A 19,399-nucleotide genomic window follows, 5' to 3' on the forward strand; every position below is an offset into this window, starting at 1 on the left:
TTTGCTTTTGGTGGCAGATTTAAAAAATCATCGCCAAGACCTTTGTCAAGGAGCTTATCACCTGTTTTCTTATTGGAGTTTTGTGGTTTCAGGTCTTAAGTTCAAGTCTTTCATCCACTTTGAGTTACTTTATGTGTATGATGTAAGACAGTGTTCTAGTTTCCTTCTTTTGCATGTAGCTGTCCAGTTTTCCCAACACCCTTTATTGAAGAGACTATCCTTTCCCCATTGTATATTCTTGACTCCTTTGTTGCAAATTAATTGAGCATATATATGTAGGTTTATTTCTGAGCTCCCTATTCTGTTCCATTGATCTGTGTGTCTGGTTTGCAGCCAATGCCATACTGTTTTAATTACTATAGCTTTGTTATATAGTTTGAAATCAGGGAGTGTGGTGCCTCCATCTTTTCTCTTGCTTTGGCCATTCAGAGTTTTTCATGATTCCATACAAATTTCAGGATTGTTTTTTCTATTTCTGTGAAAAGTTCCATTGGAATTTTGATAGGGTTTACATTGAACCTGTATATTTTTTTAGATTAGTTTACTGCCATTAACTCGTGGTGACTGAAAGGAATCTAGTTTTCATAGCGATCTCATATATGAAAATCCGTCAGGTGAGTTTGGCAAATTTCCATTACAATGCATATTGCCCCAGTGGGCCTGGAGCCAAGAGGGCGAGAGCAGACCTACTTAGTGTTGTGGGGAAGGGTGGTCTGGCGCTACGACGATGAAAAGCAGAGCTTCTGCCCTCGGGAAGCTCACAGTCTAGTGGAAGACACAGGCCCATGCCTGACAGTGATGAAACACCAAGTCCGTGCAGTGACTGAGACGTGCGTTCATGCTAGGGAACCACTGACCAAGAGCAGGTGCCTCCCCCAAGTGGGCGGATGAGGGCTACCCAGACAGCTTTCTGAGAAAACGGGCTTGAGTGGCGTCCTCAAGGACAAATGGGCAGGCGGCATCCAGGGCGGCCATTGCAGGCACGAAGAACATCATGTTCGAAGACATAAGGGTGTGGAGGGAGAACACCAGAGAGTTCTTGGGCACGGCGAGGGGACAGGGCCAGGCTGCTGTGGGGCCAAGTGTCGCCAGGGCGGCTTGTGGAGGACCTCACACCGGACACGGGCCCGCCGTCCTCTTGGTGAGCCCAACAGGCCACAGAGAGTGCCAGCGGGTAGATCTGCTTTCCAGAGAGGCCACTCTGCACAGGGTGGACAGCACTTCGGGGGAGCAAGACCAAAGGATGTAGGAGGCTGTGTTAGCAATGCAGCAAGTGATGGTAGGCAGTATGAGAAGGGCAGCGTACTTCAGGAAAGTAATTCAGAAGCGCAATCTCAATATCTGGGTGTGTGACTGGATGAGTGGGTGGTGAGCCAGGGCCTGAAGGAGCAGCAGCAGATGCGAGAGGACTGGCCGCAGCACTCCGGGCAGCCTGCCCCGCTGCCACAGGACACGGGAACATTCAGGCCCGTGGCCTTCCTTGGGATACATGCCACACGTCATGAACATAGCACACCAATAGTGCTAATAAAATCAGAAAAGAAATTCTTTAAAAAGAGAACATGATACAACATGCTCCGTCTGAATCCATAAATCTTCCCTCCGTTTGTATGATTTATAGCTAGGGGCCTGGTTCCTCTGGAAAGGTTGTCCAGATGACATCAGACATTCCCCAAACTGCCCACACACGCCCCTGAGCATGCATCTCCTCAACACAGTACAGTTGTGTATATTTTGGACCCGGAAGACCAAGTGCATAAATACCAGGGAGGCTAGATGTGACTTCACAAGAGCACTGGCTAAAAAGTCTTCCAGACTCTAGTGGCCTCTGAACTCCGTGTGCAGCGGTCAAGAAATCTTCATTCATTCATTCATTCAGCAGATGTTCACTGAGGCCCGACTGTGTGGCAGCCCCTGTATCAGCTGCAAAACAGGCCTGTGGGAGGTGGAGACAGAGACAAACAGACCGGGGCCCTTAAGGTGGAGTGGATTGCGTGCAATCCCAAGGGGCCAGTTATATGTGGCTGGAGCATAGCAGTAATGCAGCAAGGCGGAGGGTAGAGGAGATGGGAATGCAACGGCTAGGGAAGGCCTGTTTATCCTCGATGGATGGTCTGGCTTCCCTCACAGAGATCAATGACAGAGGCAAGGCAGGTTCCTTTCTCTTTCCCATAAAAGTCCAGTTCGAGGCCTGGGGAGCAGGGCCTCTACTTCACGAAGTCACTCCCGGATCAGGTTTCGTTCTGCTTGTTCTAGGCCCGGGGTCGGCAAACCGCAGCTCGCGAGCCACATACGGCTCTTTGGCCCCTTGAGTGAGGCTCTTCCACAAAATAGCACGGCCTGGGCAAGTCTAATTGAAGAAGTGGCATTAGAAGAAGTTTAAGTTGAAAAAATTTGGCTCTCAAAAGAAATTTCCATCGTTGTACTGTTGATATTTGGCTCTGTTGACTAATGAGTTTGCCGACCACTGTTCTAGGGAGATGTTGTTTGTCCATGTGACCAAAACTGACCTCTCACCACCACACCCACGTCACACCGGGTGGCAAAGGGGGAAAGAACAAGCGGAAGTGGCCTTTTAAGGGTGTGACTCAGAAGCTGCACAGAGAACTTCCATTCACATCCTCTTGGGTAGAACGCAGACACAGGCCACACCTGCCTGCACGAGAGGCCGAGGGGCAGACTGCTGAGGTGGCTCCACCCCTTGCTAAACCCGGGGCTTCTGTTGCTAAATGGAAGAAGGGGAGACTGGCTCTTTGGGGTCAGATTGTCTGCTAGAAGGCCAATTCTCGAAAGCCACTGCATGCCACCTTCACGGAGGTGTTGACTTTTATCTTGGAGTAATAGGGAGCCATTAAGAACTTTATGCTGGGAGGAGCCATGGTTAAGATCAGAGTTTTAACAAACTCTTCTGGCTGTGGGTGGAGAATGGACTTGAGTGCCATAAAGCAGACTGAGGCCAGCTCCAAGAGATAGGGCCAGTGGGTGGAGGCTCAAGTTTGTCAGACTTCAAGCACAGTAAGACTGTTTTTAACAGGACAACCAAAAAAAAACAAAAACAAAAAACCAACAATACCACAATGAAATGAAACAAAAAGACCAAGGTGGTTAGTATTCACACAAACACGAGAGGTTCACTTGGATAAAATGGTGCAGAAGCTATTCAAGCAGCCTGATGTGTATTTAATTCACGATTCAAAGAATTTTGGAGACCTACTCTGCCAGGTACAATTCTAGACGCTAACAGTGTGGCAGGGAACGAAAGGGAGTGAACGCTGCTCTCCCGGAGCTCACGTGCCACTGGGGAGAGACATTGCGTCAACCATGAAGCAAACGGGATGATTTCAGATGCGAGAAGTTCCAGACAGAAGAACCAGAAAATACAAAGTCACTGGGACAGAAACAGATTTGGTTGGGACGGGCCAGAAAACCAGTGGCCTTTGGGAGGCGAGACTGGCGGGCGGCGAGGGTCCCCTCCTGTGGGGTCTGGGGCTTTGTTCTAAGAGCGACGGGAAGCCACTGGGTAGTTCGAGCATTAAAATGACACGAGCTGATGATGTTTAAAAACACATAGAGACGACAGGGGATCATGATCTTGAATTGCATGCGTGCCTACCCCAGGTGGGGATAGGGTGAGTGTAAATGAAGCTGTGTCCTCTCGGGGTGGAGGCCCCAGGACTCACATGGGGTCCCAGAACACCCCACCTCCTGAGAACCCTTCCTCACAGAGCGCTCCAGTCCCTGCTACTCAAGTGTGGCCCCAGCATCAGTGTCGCCACAGAACTTGTCAGAAATGCAAATCTCAGGCCCCAAAACCCACACCTGTACAATCACAGTCTTCACTGCAACAAGACCCCAGGTGATTCGTGTACATTAATATTTAAGAAGCTCCAGTGGTATGTCCCCTGTTTAGGGTGTGTTTCACTCTCCCTCTCTCTAACTATGTGTATACATACCTACTCACACAGATCACACACACTGTATACAACACCCTCACAAGCACATACAAACCATACATACATACCACATACACACACCCCACATACACACCACATATTTCCCTACACACTACATAAACCCCCACATATACACATATACCCTCCTACATATACAACATAAACCACATACACTCTTTCCCACACACACACCACACTGAATTACCATACTAGACTAGACCCAAGCTCACTGTCAAATTACCTGTGGACAGGAGGTCTGGACTAGCTACGAATTTAGGGATTTCTGGAGGACGGGGCAGGTTCGATATGAGCTAGATTTGAGGCGTTTGATATTCATAAACAGGAACCCACAGAGATTTATTCGGTGGGAGCTGGCTTTGTGCAAATTGGTGTTTCTAGGCGATGAACCTGACAGCGATGAGGGGGATGCTGCAGACAGAGGAACGGGAAGGCCCGGGTGGCAGCCCGCGGGCTCGCACAGAAATAGGACAGGGACCGTCTTTGGCTAATGCCCTACGCACGACTGCTGTGTGCTTTGTCTTTTGTGTTACTTACAAAATACATCACACTCCACATTTTCTATAGTTTGTGTTGATTACCTTTGCAACTAAGCTGAAAAGAACAAACAAACACACATATAACACCTGTCCAGGCTCAGTATTGTTTGGGCCAGTACTAGGACGGGGACTTCTGTGAGAAACATAAAAGGGAGGGACTGCTCCATGTCCAGAAGGTTCTCCTGCTCATTCTTTAACCTTTTGCACTCAGATGTCGAGTGTGACTCGACACGGTTAGCATTAGGATAAAGGAATCGAGAAAAAAGCAAGCGAGTGCAAAGGGTTAAAATTCCAAGTGAGCATCTCGTGCCTGCAGACTTCCAGGTGAATCTCTTCCTGCCTCCTCCTCAGCCTCATTGGTAGGTAGCACGGGCTGGACGTGGAAAAGCTATCGGGAAGCATGTATCTAAGGTCGGACAATAAGGGTCATGATGGGCAAAAGCCATCAAGTCTGGGCAGCTGAGCAATCGAGGTGCTTTGGAAAGAAATGCAAGATTTTGGGGTGGTGTCCAGTTTTGGAGGAAAGATCTGAAGTCCTATTTAGGTGTTCCAACTTTGTCATCTTGGTAAGAAACGACAGAAATTTCAAGAAAGGCCTGAGCTGGAGTAGGGGTGGTTTTGATTTTACAAACTAGAACTGACCTCTCCCACGCATCCCATGACTGAGTGACCACTCCACGTGCCCTCCTGTTCGGGTCTCCCAGCGCTTCCTGGAACCAGATTGGGCCGGGGGGCGGGTACTAGCGGTGGGGTGCCCTCTATTCCTGGCCCTGCATTTAGCCGTAGTGGGTTTAGACGGGATGGGCTGGCAGCCCGCACATCTGCAGAGCTTGCCTGCGCGCTCAGCCCTGAGGGCTCCGGCACTTGGCACCAAAGCTGGTTCAGGTGCAGGTGCCCTGGGGCATCCGGAATGCCCTGACCCAGAACAGCGGGCAGAGTGCGCCTCCGTGCTCTCGAAGAACATCGTAGCTTTCCGAGGCTTCTCAGTCTGAGCATCTGTAATCTGCGTGCAAGAGCATATTCCGTCTCATGTGATGCACACAGTGAGTTAGGGAAAATATGTTTTTACACAGAAATCTCATAAATTCAAATTCAGGGGGCCCGATGCATCAAAGGGTGGCTTACATCACCTTACACTGGAGGAGGTTTCACCGTCTTCAAAACCATTGCTTTTCTCTTTTTCTTCCAAGAAAATGTGTTTCACAAGTAGAACAAAACTTCAACAAGCGAGTCTGTCATTCTTATGGGAAGAATAGCGGGTAATGAACGCTCTCTAGAACCCCCAACAGAAAGTCTTGGGTGTGAGATTAAGCCGGGCAGGCCTGTCAGGAACTGGTCCCCTGGCCCACACGCCGCCTCCCCCCAGTGCTGGCCAGAGGCAGCCCTGGCCCCACCGGCGGGGGAGCTCCTTCGTCGGGGGCTTCAGTTTAACCTGCCCTCCTGGACTTTTATTGCAGATCATCAGAAAAGCCCTTTCTGAGGAAAAGCAGGTCTCCACAAAAACATCCGCTGCGGATCTGGTGACAGAAACGGACCACCTGGTGGAAGACTTAATTATTTCTGAGATGCAGAAGCGGTTTCCTTCACACAGGTAGGCGTGTCCCTGGGGAAACACCTAGGCACTCGTGGCCACGGTCATGGGAAGGCCAGGGTCCAACTCGGAGGCTGCGCGCTGGTCGACGGGGCAGACCTCAGACAGGAAGCCCCCGGTATTTTGATTGCATGGTGAACAAACTGGCCCTTGTTTTCCTTCTTTTTACTCCGTCTTGAGAACCCTCAGGTCACTGTACTACCTTACACTAGTAAATGCGGACGAGGCTTCACTTTGACAGCGCATGCTCCGGGGAAGAGCTGGGCTCCCCTCCGCCAAGCCCCGCAGCATGTTTCCGGGGGCACTTGGAGCAGTAATGTTCCCGGGCAGCCCTGGCTGCTCGGCGCCACGCGGCTTTTCTAAGGATGTGACCCTGAGTGGCACCGCCAGCTGTTGGGCCCAGGCCCCGCCCGCTGCGGTGCCCCTGCTGGCAGGCAGTGCCGGCCTCCTCGCCAGGCCACCTCCCAGGCCACATCCAGGCCACCTCCCAGGCCACCTCATCAGACCACCTCCCGGCCACCTCCCAGGCCTCCTCCCAGACCATCTTCCCAGGCCTCCTCGCCAGGCCACCTCCCAGGCCACCTCCAGGCCACCTCCCGGCCACCTCATCAGACCACCTCCCCAGGCCACCTCCCAGACCACCATGCCAGGCCACCTCCCCAGACCACCTCCCAGGCCACCTCCCCAGCCCACCTCCCGGCCACCTCCCCAGCCCACCTCCCCAGACCACCTCCCCAGGCCACCTCCCCAGGCCACCTCCCAGGCCACCTCCCGGCCACCTCATCAGACCACCTCCCCAGGCCACCTCCCAGACCACCATGCCAGGCCACCTCCCAGACCACCTCCCAGGCCACCTCGCCAGGCCTCCTCGCCAGGCCACCGCGAGTCCCGGGGAAGGCTGCTCTCCTGCCCGAGGTCTTTAGGAGGACCCCACCCCCTTCTCTAGAGAAGCTCTTAACCTTTTCGGAGTCACCATTATTCTTAACCATTGTGGGGAATCCAGTGCCAACTATAAATCTTTTCCTCCGAAAAATCCAGATGTGTCCACGGCATTTTGCATCTAGTTTCAAGGGAGCCACAGACCCCAGAGGAGGGCGGTCCCTGAGCTCAGGGGTCCGCAGGCCCCTCCCTCCCCCTGGGTTCTGCAGAACAGCCTGAAAACAGCTGCCCTGGGGCTGGGGGCTGCGGGGGGGAGGGGGGGTGTCTCTCTCCTTTCTGATGGAGAATCGCTAAAACTGGAACATAAGGGCTTGGTTTCTGGATAGATCACTGTGACGGCAGAGCCCACATTGCTCCGTGCTTAGGCGCCGAGGTATGGAAGGCCGTCTCCCCAGCGTCCATCCGGCCGAGGGAGGCACAGTAGACCTTCCCCTGAGCTGGTATTCAAACTTCCCTCCTTTTTTCCTGTTGTTTCCTTCTAACTGGCTGGGTTATCTCAGGGTCACCAGCTCCCTTCAAACTTCTCTGCCAGTGGGTTGTGTTTATTTCCTTGTGTTGACAACCATTGTGAGTGTTTGTTATTTCATATTTCCTTATTCTCTATGAGGTCAAGATCCCTGACATCTGTTAAAATTTTTATAAGCTCTAAAATGTTTATATTTTTTAACTTTTAAAAATCTAAATTAAATGGCAATGGCAAAAGGATTATACAGTTTGCCTTTATTCTTTGAGAAGAAAAACACCAGCCAGCTGGTTCTGGATGAGGAACTATTTTGTTTCTCGAGATTGCTGTGGGATTGGCAGTTGGCTCCGACGGAAATGAGGGCGGGATGGCTCTGCGGGGTCCTGGTAAAGACCCTGAGGTCACTGCAGACTCGGCGTAATGGCATTATCAGGGCTCTGGGTGTTTTTGATCAGATTACAGTACTCTGACAAACCAAATTCTGAAATTGCAGCCCTATTGTATGTGTTGGCAGCAGTTGCTAGTGGTTTGGATCCACTGTTGTGTCAGCAAGGGGTGTGGATCCCGTTTTCACAAGGTGAACTTAAATACTGCTGTGTCACAGAAGGAAGTCAGCGTATTCTATGGGTGAGTGCAGCTTCTCCCACCTCCGCTCCAGGGCCTCACGGTCACCAGGGGACCACCAGGCTCCAAAGCCCCTTGGGAAGATCTCCCAGAGCAGTGTACCCCACTATCTACCCCGAGCAGTGTACCCCACTATCTCCCCATTGTACCTCACCATCTACCCGAGCTGTGTACCTCACCTAGAGTGTGCATCGGGGCCATCTGGGAGCGTCTCCCGCTGACTAATGCCAAGCCTGTTGTTTCCTTCTAACTGCTCAGGCAATGACCCTGATGCACCCTGGGTGAGGCACACGGGTAGAAGCCTCCACTCCTGACAAAAGCCTGGGAGGTGCAGATGCACACACCTGAGCAGGAGTCAGTGAGTTAGGGCAGTGGTTCCCAAACTGCGGTCCCCACGCTCATCGCGCCGGGCCCGAGGGCAGAGACGTGGCTGGCCTGCGCGCACCCTCTCCTCTCTGCTCTGAGGGCAGTGTGGGGGCATGGCTGGAGGCTGGGTGCCCCTGCTCCTGTTCTCTGCTCTGTGTGCCTGGACAGTTCAAATGAGATGAAATCATTTTTCAGCACATCTATGGGCAAGTTTGGTTTTTGCCAATGACTAAGAATTTCTGGCACTTAATTATGTCTTAGATCCTAGACAAATTTATGATGGGGAAATTGCATTCATGTCATAAAATAAAACAGTGTGTTGTAATTTTTCTGCATTCGCAGTATTTCAATATATCCCTTAAACATGTTAGCAGAAGGTTGCCCATCAGCCTTTTTTAGGAAGGACTTTCTTTTTTTTTTTTTAATATATTTTATTGATTTTTTACAGAGAGGAAGGGAGAGGGAGAGAGTTTGAAACATCGATGAGAGAGAAACACCGATCAGCCGCCTCCCGCACACTCCCCACTGGGTATGTGCCCACAACCAAGGCACATGCCCCCGACCGGAATCGAACCCGGGACCCTTGAGTCCTCAGGCCGACGCTCCATCCACTGAGCCAAACCGGTCAGGGCAGGACTTTCTTTCTTTCTGAGCATATGTCCTTCCTCCTTTTAGTCTTCATGAAACAATATTAAAGAAAGATTGCAACTGTTTTGTGTTAACAACCTGCTGTAGGCTCCCTGGTTTATGATTTCATTTTACTCATTCATGAAATCCGAAGTCAGGCGTAGACTGACTCACAGATGAGTAAGGTTTAAACTTGCTTCTGCCTCCAGCTTTGGCAGTCACCCCGGACTCCTCACCTCGGAGTGAAGGACCCACCAAGGTCAGCGCTGCGGCTCCTGCTCTAATGCTGCCATGGGCGGGGGGGGGGGGGGGGGGCTAACGACAGAAGCAACCCAGCGCCGAGGCTGAGATCCACGGTCCCCAGCCAGCCTGCCCCTGCTGCGTGCTTACACCTTGCGTTAGAGCCAAGGTGTGCAAGTTTGGAATATTCAGTAGCATCACTGAGCCATATGTGTGTGCACCTGTCTCTGTCCCTCTTGTCAGGGTTGACACAGGCAAAGGGAGGAGGACAGCAGCTTGGGCTGCTCGGTATCGGCAGGCGCCTGCCCTGCCCTGTTCTGGTCTGGACTCCCCTTGGCGGGCTGTGGGTCTGTCCATCGTGGTGACCCCTGTGCCCTGCAGTGTGCCCAGCACAGTCCTGAACTTGGGAAAAAGAGGTTCCCGGCCACCGCCAGCTGGACACTTGCTTTCCTCCGTGTTCCCACTGTGTTTTGCGCTGGGTGCACGTGTCCGGGGAACAGAGCCGCTGCGGTGCTGGGGGTGGGGAGGGCTGCAGCCTGAGAAGATGAGGCTGAGGGACATTAAGTGGCTCCCCAGTGGCCTGGCCTGTCACAGAGAAAACACTAGCCAGGAAGAAGAGCCCCAGATGTGCTTGGCCATCAGTTAGGACCATGAGAAAGACAGGAAAGGAGTTAAATCTGCAGCAGAAAGTATCATTCCGATTTGCCACCTAACTGTGAACCTTGCTATGTGCTATTTTCCCCTTGTACCTTAGATAGACCCAGGAGATGGCCCTCGAGCTCCTCACAGTTAGTCCCGTGCATTGTTGTTTCCTGTTTGTGTCCCTGATTTCATGTAGATGTCCCGTGCTCTTATGAGGTTCCCACGTCTTCTTTTCTCACTTCCCGGTGTCCAAGTTGATGTCCCCACTCCCTCTGGAGAGCTGAGGAATGTCCTCTCCCGTCCGTGGTATGCGCTTCCCACACAAGGACAATCAGGTTTAAGTAAATGAAACCTCGACCTCCCTCCCCACACACCTGGGAGGTATTTTTAGTGTCTCAAGGGTGGACACGGTCCACACCCCTGTTAGCTTCCAGGAGGCCCTGCCCCAGACCTCAGGCACCGAGCAGGTAGGGCGGTGACCGGGGCACCTTTCATCTCCTTTCACTCGGGCATCTGGGGGAAGAGGAGGAGAACTCTTGGGCGTGAATAACCAACTACTGAACAAGTTCAGGGCTTAGTCAGGGCGGTTTGAGTTATTCCTGTCAAATGCTGTGCAGAGCAAAAGCTGTGCTAACAGGAGCATTGTGGGTGCTGCTGCAACCAGGCTGCTGGGTGACCCCAGAGCCGCATGCATCCCAACACGTCTTGCTAATGAGCTGACAGACCTCAGCAGCCTCTGGGTGTGCCGCATGAATGGCCTTTGTGCTGCAGGCCGTGCCCTCTGACCCGCACTTCAGGTGTCAGTCCTGCAAGGCCCTTTCTTCCCCCAGCAATTTCTCCTCCAACTTCCATAGGTACCAGCTTTCCACTGAAAATCACGTTTAATTTCAAAAAAAGAAAAAAATGTCACATTCCTCCTCAGTTCCCTGGGAATTGGCCTTTGCATGTGAGTCATTTCCACCCCCAACTTGACCTTAGTAATATCTGCTTACTGCTTTATCGACTTGTGCCCAACGTAAGCTTTGGCACTTGATCCTCGTGTATTTTTAGGGTGTGGAACCTTTTCTTAAATAGTTTTGTTTGTTTTTGTAATTGATTTCAGAGAGAGGAAGGGAGAGGAATAGAGAGATAGAAACATCAGTAATGAAGGAGAATCATCAATCAGCTGCCTCCTGCACGCCCCTCACCGGGGACCAAGTCCACAACCTGGTCACGTGCCCTGATTAGGAATTGGACCGTGACCTCCTGGTTCATAGGTCGACGCAGAGGCACACTGGCCGGGCACGGACCCTTTTCTTTAAGAACGTATTCATAAGCCATTCCGGGGGAAATCATGGAGCTGCAGAAGAAGACATTGAAAACAGAATCTCTTAGGCTTCGGCCACAGGAACCGGCAGAGCTAATTCCATGTTGAATCATCAGCTAAGGGCAGTGATTCTCTGTGCGCATCACCTGGGTTTCTGTTGCGGCCGCAAGTTCGGGTGTCACTGCCGGCCGTGCCTGCCCGGCATGGCTCCTCTGACTTCCTCAAGTCTTTCCCCACCCATTTCTTCCACCTGGACTTGCCTGCCTGGCTGGTGTGACCCAAAGGATCCGACAGCCCACGGAGGGAGGGGAAGGGAGGGAGGCAGCTCCCAGCAGCAGGCGGGACACGAAGCAGACAAAGGGAGGAACCAGTGTCCACTCCCTCTGGTCGCATTCTGGATGGACAGCTGCTGGGCAGGTGGTGCTCGCCGGCTTTCCTGCACAGCTGCCGCTCTTCAGGGCAGGGCTTTCTCGGGTGTCTCTCAGTGCTCCCAGCCTCCATGCTTTGCCTGCTCCTGCGCGGGTTTCTCCAGGAGACCGCTGGGCGGAGAAGGTGGAAACACCAACCTGAAAATGACATGTGTACACTCATCATATACCCTGATGCATTTCCACATAATATATCTGTAAGATGGAGGGGCTGGAGGACTGTGTGTGCATACAGAGCATGAGTTTCATAATCTGTGAAAGGGGAACGGTCGCCCAGAGTTGTGGGGGAGCAGATGAATTACAGTGCGTACGGCAGCGCTGTAATCGACTGAGAAGCGATGTTAGAACACGAGGTGCCTGTTCTTATTTCACGGCACCACCGACAGGACGAGCTGCCCATAGAACTTCGGCGAAGACTGACTTGTTCTGTCTGCACTGTCCGCTGGGATAGCCTCTAGCCCCTGTGACTTGCGAGCACTTGAAATGTGACTAGTGAGGCTAAGGAACTGACTTTTTAATTTTTAAAAATTTAATTTAAATGTAAACAGTCACAGGTAGCTGGTGGCTATTGGGTTGCACAGAGCAGTTACAGAGCTTTCCATTTCTTTCTTTTTATTAACGATATGATGTCAGTCTCATCTGCAAGTTCACTGCTGACAGGTCTTAGGACAGATCTGGGAAGAGTGACCTCTAGGAGCTCCTTGCAGCTGAGGGCAGTGCCCTGCCAGCTCTGACCTCTTAGCCTCTGACATCAGGGGCTAGGCAGCTGTCCGGCGACCATGACTGACAGCACACCTAACGCCAGCAGAAGGACATGAAGCATTTCTTGTTTGTCACTCGTGTTTCCTTCTTCGTAAAAATGTGTTGTCTGCAGGGCCCCTCTTTCTCTAGAACAGGCACGGACGTGACACGAGATGCTAATGGAACACCTCTCAGCACATAAAACAAATGTTTGCTCGGTGCCTGCCACGGGCCAGGCCCTGGTGACATGGCAGTGAGGGGCAGAGGCACCCGCCCCCACCCCCCGCCATGAACCCGGCTCTGTGACAGTTAGGAACACGTACCGAGCACTCCTGTGTGCCGAGCGCCGTCCTGTCTGCTCTGGGCAGAGTGTGCTCTTCACTCCCGAGAACAGCTCCAGGAGGCGGAAGCAAGGGCCAGCTCTGCGGGGACACCAGCCCCGTGGCCCTCGCCGTGCTGTGCCGAGCCTGTGCGGGTGGTTGGAGGAGGGAGGTCGGGGGGGAAAATCTGAGGCTGCCTTCCCTCGTTTCCAGCCTGAGCAGCTGGGCCCTTGGTGGTGCCTTTTGCTAAGATAAACGTGAATAAAGATGACCAGGAGCTCCGGGTGGTGCAGGCTGATGTTGAGATGTTGGTTGTTTTGTTCAGGTTCCGAATAGGATATAGAGCAGTGATGGCGAACCTCTGACACGCGTGTCAGCACTAAATATTTAGTTTTTGGTTTATTAAATACAATTATATATAACAATTATACATTTATGTTATTTAAACTATAAATATCGCGAAATAATGTTTTTTCCTCAAAGTGACACACTACCCAAGTTATGCTCAGTTTTTTGGTGAAGTTTGACACACCAAGCTCAAAAGGTTGCCCATCACTGATATAGAGGGTCCACTCAAGTGAATAGGTTTCAGGAGGGTGTGGACTACAGAGGACTAATTACAAAGGAGGGGTGCAGGACCAGGGGCCCCTACAGCTGGTGCCGGGTGGTGCATGGGCCTGAGGCTGGGGTGCTCCTGTGGGGGCTGCCAGGGATGGCGGGTGGGGGACGCTCCAGGGGACGGATAAGGCAGTAATACTGCCCTCACTCGCCCGCTTTTCCTTTCCCTCGGGTTCCCAGGGGGCAGGAGTGCCTTGTGGGGCAGCCCACCCCGGGCTCTTGGGCCAGAGGCCGGAGTGGAGAGGGCCTCTGTGGAGAAGTGTCAGCTCCCACTGCGCCCATGCAGTGGAGACCCGTGGGTACGGAAGCAGTTGTCACCTCGTCTGCATTCGGAGAGGCCAGGCTGGGTAAGACCTGGGCAGTATCAGCTGTAGGTGAGCATTTAGCTCCTCAGGTCCAGCCAGCTGTCTTCCCTGGCTCAGCACCACTAGCGGGAGAACCCAAGCGGGGCCCTGCTCTGAGGCCAGCGTTCCTCATGCGCTTCCTTCTCGTTGGGTTCAGCCGTCTCTCCGCCAGACTAAAGTGAAGACAGAGTTGCTTTATAAGATCTGCAGCCCAGGGTTCTTCATTCCTGTATTTCTTGTCTTGCCTGGCCCACTCCTACTCCCTGATGCTTTTCCAAAACTCCTGCATCAAGGTGTCATTTTGGGTTTTCTAAGTCCTGCTGAGTCAGAAGACTGGCAGACAGACGGACCCACAGATGGTCAGTTATAGACTCTGCCTCTGTCTCACCTGGAGAAATTAGGATGCAGTCTCTTTGCTGTGTCTGCTTGTCTTTGACGGGACGGAAGCAGTTTGAAGCTTTGTCTTGCATTCTCGGTGCATTTTCTCAGGCTGAGCTCCTGCCCACCACAGGTTCATTGCTGAAGAGGCCGCGGCTGCAGGGGCCAAGTGCGTGCTCACCCCCAGCCCCACCTGGATCATCGACCCCATTGACGGCACCTGCAACTTTGTGCACAGGTGAGCATAAGCATGGGTCCCCCCGTTCTCCTGCCTAAACTGCCCTCTTCTCTAAGACTGTCTTTCCCAAAGCAGCAGTTTTGGGGCTGGAGTATATGAGCAAACCTCTAATAGGCTTACAGTCTTATTTAAAAGGTGATCAAGTCTTGATTGTTTTGCTTTGTTTTGTTGATCCTCACTCGAAGATATTTTTCCATTGATTTATTTTTTTTTAGAGTGTGGAAGGAAGGGATGGAGCAGGAGAGAGAGAGAGAGACAGAGAGACAGAGAGACATTGATGTGAGAGAGACAAATCAAGTGGTTTCCTCCCGAATGCACCCCTATCAGGGCCAGGTATCGAACCTGCAACCCAAGTACATTCCCTTGACCAGGAATTGAATCCATAACCCTTCAATGCGCGGGGCCGACACTGCTATGTTTACAATATTGGGTTAAATTAAGAAGGCCCCTGGAGAGGCAAACAGGGTTGGAATGCAAGTGTATACAACCCAGCAGCTGCCAAGGCCTGAGGTGTGGACAGGGGCACGGGAGGGTGGCCTTCCGCAGCCACCGTTGGAGTGGGAGCAAACCTCACGTCGCCATGCGATGGGATGAGGAACCCATTAGAAGCTGGTCGGCACTGATCTGACTGGACCAACAGCAGCCAGAGAGCAGGAGGCTGTAGGGAGGTCAGAGGGGCCGTTGGAGGTAGGGGCGGGGAAGTGAGCCACAGAGCCCGGGAGGTGACAGAGACATGGTCCCGTGTGGGAGCTGTGCCCACTTGTCCAGGACTGAGGGCATTGAAAGTGATGTGGGTTCCACAGAGGGTGGTCCTCCCATGGGAGCACGCATAGAGCCCCGGATTGCTGGCTGGCACAGGTTCCTGGCCCGTGCCCAGGTCCCCACTCAGTAGGTTGGGGCATCCCGGGGATCTGCATTCCTGGACCATACGTGGAGAGCCCCTGTCATGGATGACACAGAGACGCTCCATTTCCTCATGTAAAGTCATCAAGTGTGAGCTCAGCCAGATGATGGGGTCCTGGCTTTTGTCACTGTCCTCTTATGTGTTGCCACAAACAGTATGTTTATACGTGAGTAGGTTAGCTACTTCCGATGTAGCGTGTTACTCACCACCCTTTTCTAAGTGTGGTTTCTCTTCAGAATTCATGCAGTCGTGCCCACACAGCTGACCCTTTTGAGGCAACTGAATAGTGCCATCTGGTGATAGCAACAGTGTCACTAGACTGTCATTTCAACCAAAGCCAGCACCCCCTGGGGAGTCGCTGTGGCATCGCGGGGCGCCCCGCTTAGGTGTGTTTGCTGAGGCGACACGGGTTCCTCCTGTCTTGCTCACCATTCCATGTGCGGTGGTGGGGACAGGGCGGCTGAGCCCCGCGGTGTGGTAAAGGCCACACGTCCACAGGGCCAAGGGCCAAGGGGAACGGGGGCCAGAGAGACAACATGGAGAACATCATCTGAGGAGACGCTGTGGTGCTGACCCCTACGGTTCCAGAGCTCCGAGGGCCACGGCCACGCGTCTCTGGCCTGAAGACACCCGGACCCTCTGGCCTCTGCGGATCCTACAGGACCTGTTTGTCCTTATGTCCGGCGGTGGCAATGTCACAACTAAAGCGCCCGGGAGAGAGCTCCTCTGAGAGTGGGAACTGAGGCCGCGCCTGGCTGAGGTTGCTCAGGGAGCCGGCCACCAATGACACTGTGGCTCGGCCACCACCCCGGCAGGCAGAGCCCAGATTCGTGTATGACTGGTTTCGTGTGGATTAGCTGTACCCAGCCTTTCCTTGTTCCTACTTGTTGTTAAGCTCTGATGATCTTCCCATAAAGGAGAGATTATTTTAAAGACACGGAGCAGCAACAACAAAATCACAAAATGAAACCACAGACAAACTGCATCGTCAGAGCCAGCCTCCCACCACTATGGCCCCCGCCTGCTTGAGGGCTCGCATGAGAGACGGGGTGAGGAGGGCTGTTATCACCCAGACCCATCCTCTGGGTGGAGGCGTGGCCTGGGGCCTGTGGTGTGCCTCCTGGGGGCCCTCATCACGCCGCCTGGGGCAGGAGTCTGGCCTCTTTGGAGGTCTCTGAGGACCAGAAAGGTGGTGATTACAATCCCTCTCCAGCGGGTCCCTGGTCCTTGTTGAATTCCATCAGTTTGACGTGTCTCAGAAGACTGCTTCCCCTCAAGGTCAGCTATCTTACCACACGGGCGGGCGGCTAAGCCTGTTTGTCTTGGAAGCCGTGAGTGAAATGGTGGGAAGCAGCTTTCAAAAACACAGGCCCGCCCGCGCCCTAGAAAGGCCCTTCTGTGCCTGGACGTGGCCACGCCGCGCAGCCACACAGAGGCTCCCAAGTGCTGCGTGCTGGTTCGCAAGAGGCAGCGCGTCTTAGAGGGTAAGCCATTCTGTTTCCTTCGCAGATTCCCGACCGTGGCCGTCAGCATCGGATTTGCTGTGAACCAAGAGGTGCGTGAACCAAGAGGGCCCGGCCCCTGCCCCTCGGGCCCCCAGGGCTCCAGTTCAGGTTTCATTTAGTCATCTTCCTTTTTGGTCTCAACCTCCGCACTCCTGTTGTCCTCTCTTTGTCCTGCGCCTTCGTCATGACTAGTCAATCCAAGCATGTGTTTTTCAAATCTGGGAAAAGCAGCGAACGCAAACCAGTCTGAGGTGTGCAGCTGGGGCTCTGGCCGGCCCTGTCCTCACTGTGGTCTTTTTTCCGATGTGACTGGAAGGGGAAGCGCTGAGCAAATTGTCCGAGTTGTTCTCCGGGTGACCCCTGGGGCGTGTGATTTAGACACACACACAAAGAACTCCTATTTTGGGAGGACATTTTTAATCCCAATATTCCATTAATTCTCCTTTATCTTCCTCTCGCTGTCAGTGTGAGAACGTGGCTGTTTCAGGGTTCCCAGAGACCCTGGGGGCCAAGCAGCATCAGAGGCGTGGGATCAAGGCTTCAACTGTATCAATGAGTTTAAGCAATGACACTCAGGACAGCCTTACCTTCTCTGTAGCCACCACAGTCAGATTTGAATAAGACCGGGGCTCGGTGTTTTTCAAAAGCAGCCCTCCTTTAGAACACCATTTTTTTCATCTTAATCCTCCGCGTTAGCATGGCTTCCCTAGCATGGAAACGGGGAGAACTTGACACCGTGTAGAAGTACTTAAGTTGACGCTCAGCAGGATTTTCAATATTGACATTTGGGTAGGGAGTTGATGACTCATTTGTCTCTGTTGAATGTGGCCACTGAACCGAGCAGTCACCTCAGGGTGGTGCTCATGGCCGCGGGTCCATATTGGAGGGAGGGCCAGGTGCTTCGTGCTGGCAAGGCCGCCACTGGCGAGGCCCCCACCTCGTGATGGGTCTGGCGTGTGTGACTGCGCACAGGTGGTCTGGGCTTGTAGTGGAGGGCCCTGGGCAAGGGGAGCGTCCCCCCCGCCTTCCTCTCCGTTCCCTGTTTGCCCCAGGGGTGCAGGGCCCCCACCACAGGCTCCCCAAGTCCATCCCAGTTCTAGGACTGACCTGAATTTGGGGAGCCCTTTAAAGGCAGGGTAGTGGAGCGGGGAGCACGGTAAGGATTGCTGGAAGGCTGGAGCCCTCAGTAAGCGCTGGCTGAACCATCCTCCCAGCAACAAACCCGATCCCTGCAGGTCGGGGAGCCCCTTCCACTGCAGTCCCGCTCAGCCCGGGCCGGCCCGACGGTCCTGGGGCCTTGGCCTGCGTCTCTCTTCATTTGCCGAAGAGGAACGCGTGGCTCAGCCCAGGGCGAGCACACTTGCGCTGCTAACCCTGACTGGTGAGAAGCCAGTAGAGGAAAGGCACAGAGCACTGGGTGTCAGGGAGCATCTGTTCATGCCTCTTCTTTTTACCACCCGATTGGGAGGCCGTGGCCGCGTGGACTGCTCACTGATTGGCGCAGTGCGGCCGCTGGCTGGCGCTCGCCGCTCAGGGCCAAGCCCCCTGGTGAGGCACGTCTGTCTTCCTGGGACCGCCCTTGGGTTCTGTGATGCGGTTGGTATTACAGATGCATTCTTCATTCTTCATTCTTCACACATCAGCAGTTTTGAGGGTTACTTGTGGTTTGATTAGAGTCACAAGTAACCTCCCACCATCCCCAGGGGAGAAAAGGCCTTTCTAAAGAATTCAGCTTTTTCAATAACTTTCCAGTACTAATGCTTCATTATGGTGTTGAGGTTTAATATAGTTCTTTTAGTTTTAGTTTATTTATTTATTTATTTATTTATTTATTTACCTTAGAGAGGAAGAAAGAGGGAGAAAGAGATAGAAACATCAATGAGGAGAGATAATTATTGATTGACTGCCTCCTGCACGTCCGCCCTCCCCCCCCCCTCCCCACCCCCGCCCCACTGGGGATCAAGCCCGCAACCTGGGCATGTGCCCTTGACCAGAATTGAACCTGGGACCCTTCAGTACGCAGGCCGATGCTTTATCCACTGAGCCAAACTGGCTAGGGCAGTACATTTTTAAATGTGGTAATATTTGAAAAGAAAGCTTGCTTCCATGCAGGTCTAGTTTTGAATCTAGGTGCTGCTTTTTAATTCCCTTTTGGAAAGGAGTTTCTAGCACATCGTCTAGCATTCGTCAGAACACGGAGAACGCCTTCGCCTTTGAGGTGCCGTGCTGTTTTCTGTCTGCATTAAGTGAACTTGTCTTCTGTCCTGCCCTGCCCGCAGCTGGAGTTCGGAGTGATCTACCACTGCACAGAGGAGCGGCTGTACACGGGCCGGCGGGGCCGGGGCGCCTTCTGCAATGGCCAGCGGCTGCAGGTCTCCGGGGAGACAGGTGGGCCTCACGCGGCGGGTCTCGGTTCACTTCGGGCTGAGACATGTCCATGGAAAATGCCCGGGACGGTGGTGGACATCTCCTGCCGAGAGTTCAAGCTCTTCTTCGGGACACCGTGTCCCTGATGAACTGGAAGCTGAGCCAGTTCTGTATCGTAATGTTTTTGTGAATGTGGCCAGGAGCTTTAAATAGTCTCATTCTATTTTGTACTCGCATCTTTCATCTTG

The 19,399-nt window shown here is 53.0% G+C and overlaps 1 protein-coding gene across 1 annotated transcript in view; it reads left to right on the forward strand.

Annotated features, from left to right (window-relative positions):
- Positions 1–19,399, forward strand: part of IMPA2 (inositol monophosphatase 2) — a 39,125-nt gene that overhangs the window by 10,945 nt on the left and 8,781 nt on the right. Inside the window, exons 2-5 of the mRNA XM_008159714.3 lie at positions 5,968–6,101; positions 14,271–14,375; positions 16,789–16,834; positions 19,064–19,172. Coding sequence (XP_008157936.1) covers positions 5,968–6,101; positions 14,271–14,375; positions 16,789–16,834; positions 19,064–19,172 — 394 coding nt within the window. The remainder of the gene's footprint in view (positions 1–5,967; positions 6,102–14,270; positions 14,376–16,788; positions 16,835–19,063; positions 19,173–19,399) is intronic.

The sequence above is a fragment of the Eptesicus fuscus genome, chromosome 12, assembly GCF_027574615.1.
Source record: "Eptesicus fuscus isolate TK198812 chromosome 12, DD_ASM_mEF_20220401, whole genome shotgun sequence".
Taxonomy (NCBI): domain Eukaryota; kingdom Metazoa; phylum Chordata; class Mammalia; order Chiroptera; family Vespertilionidae; genus Eptesicus; species Eptesicus fuscus.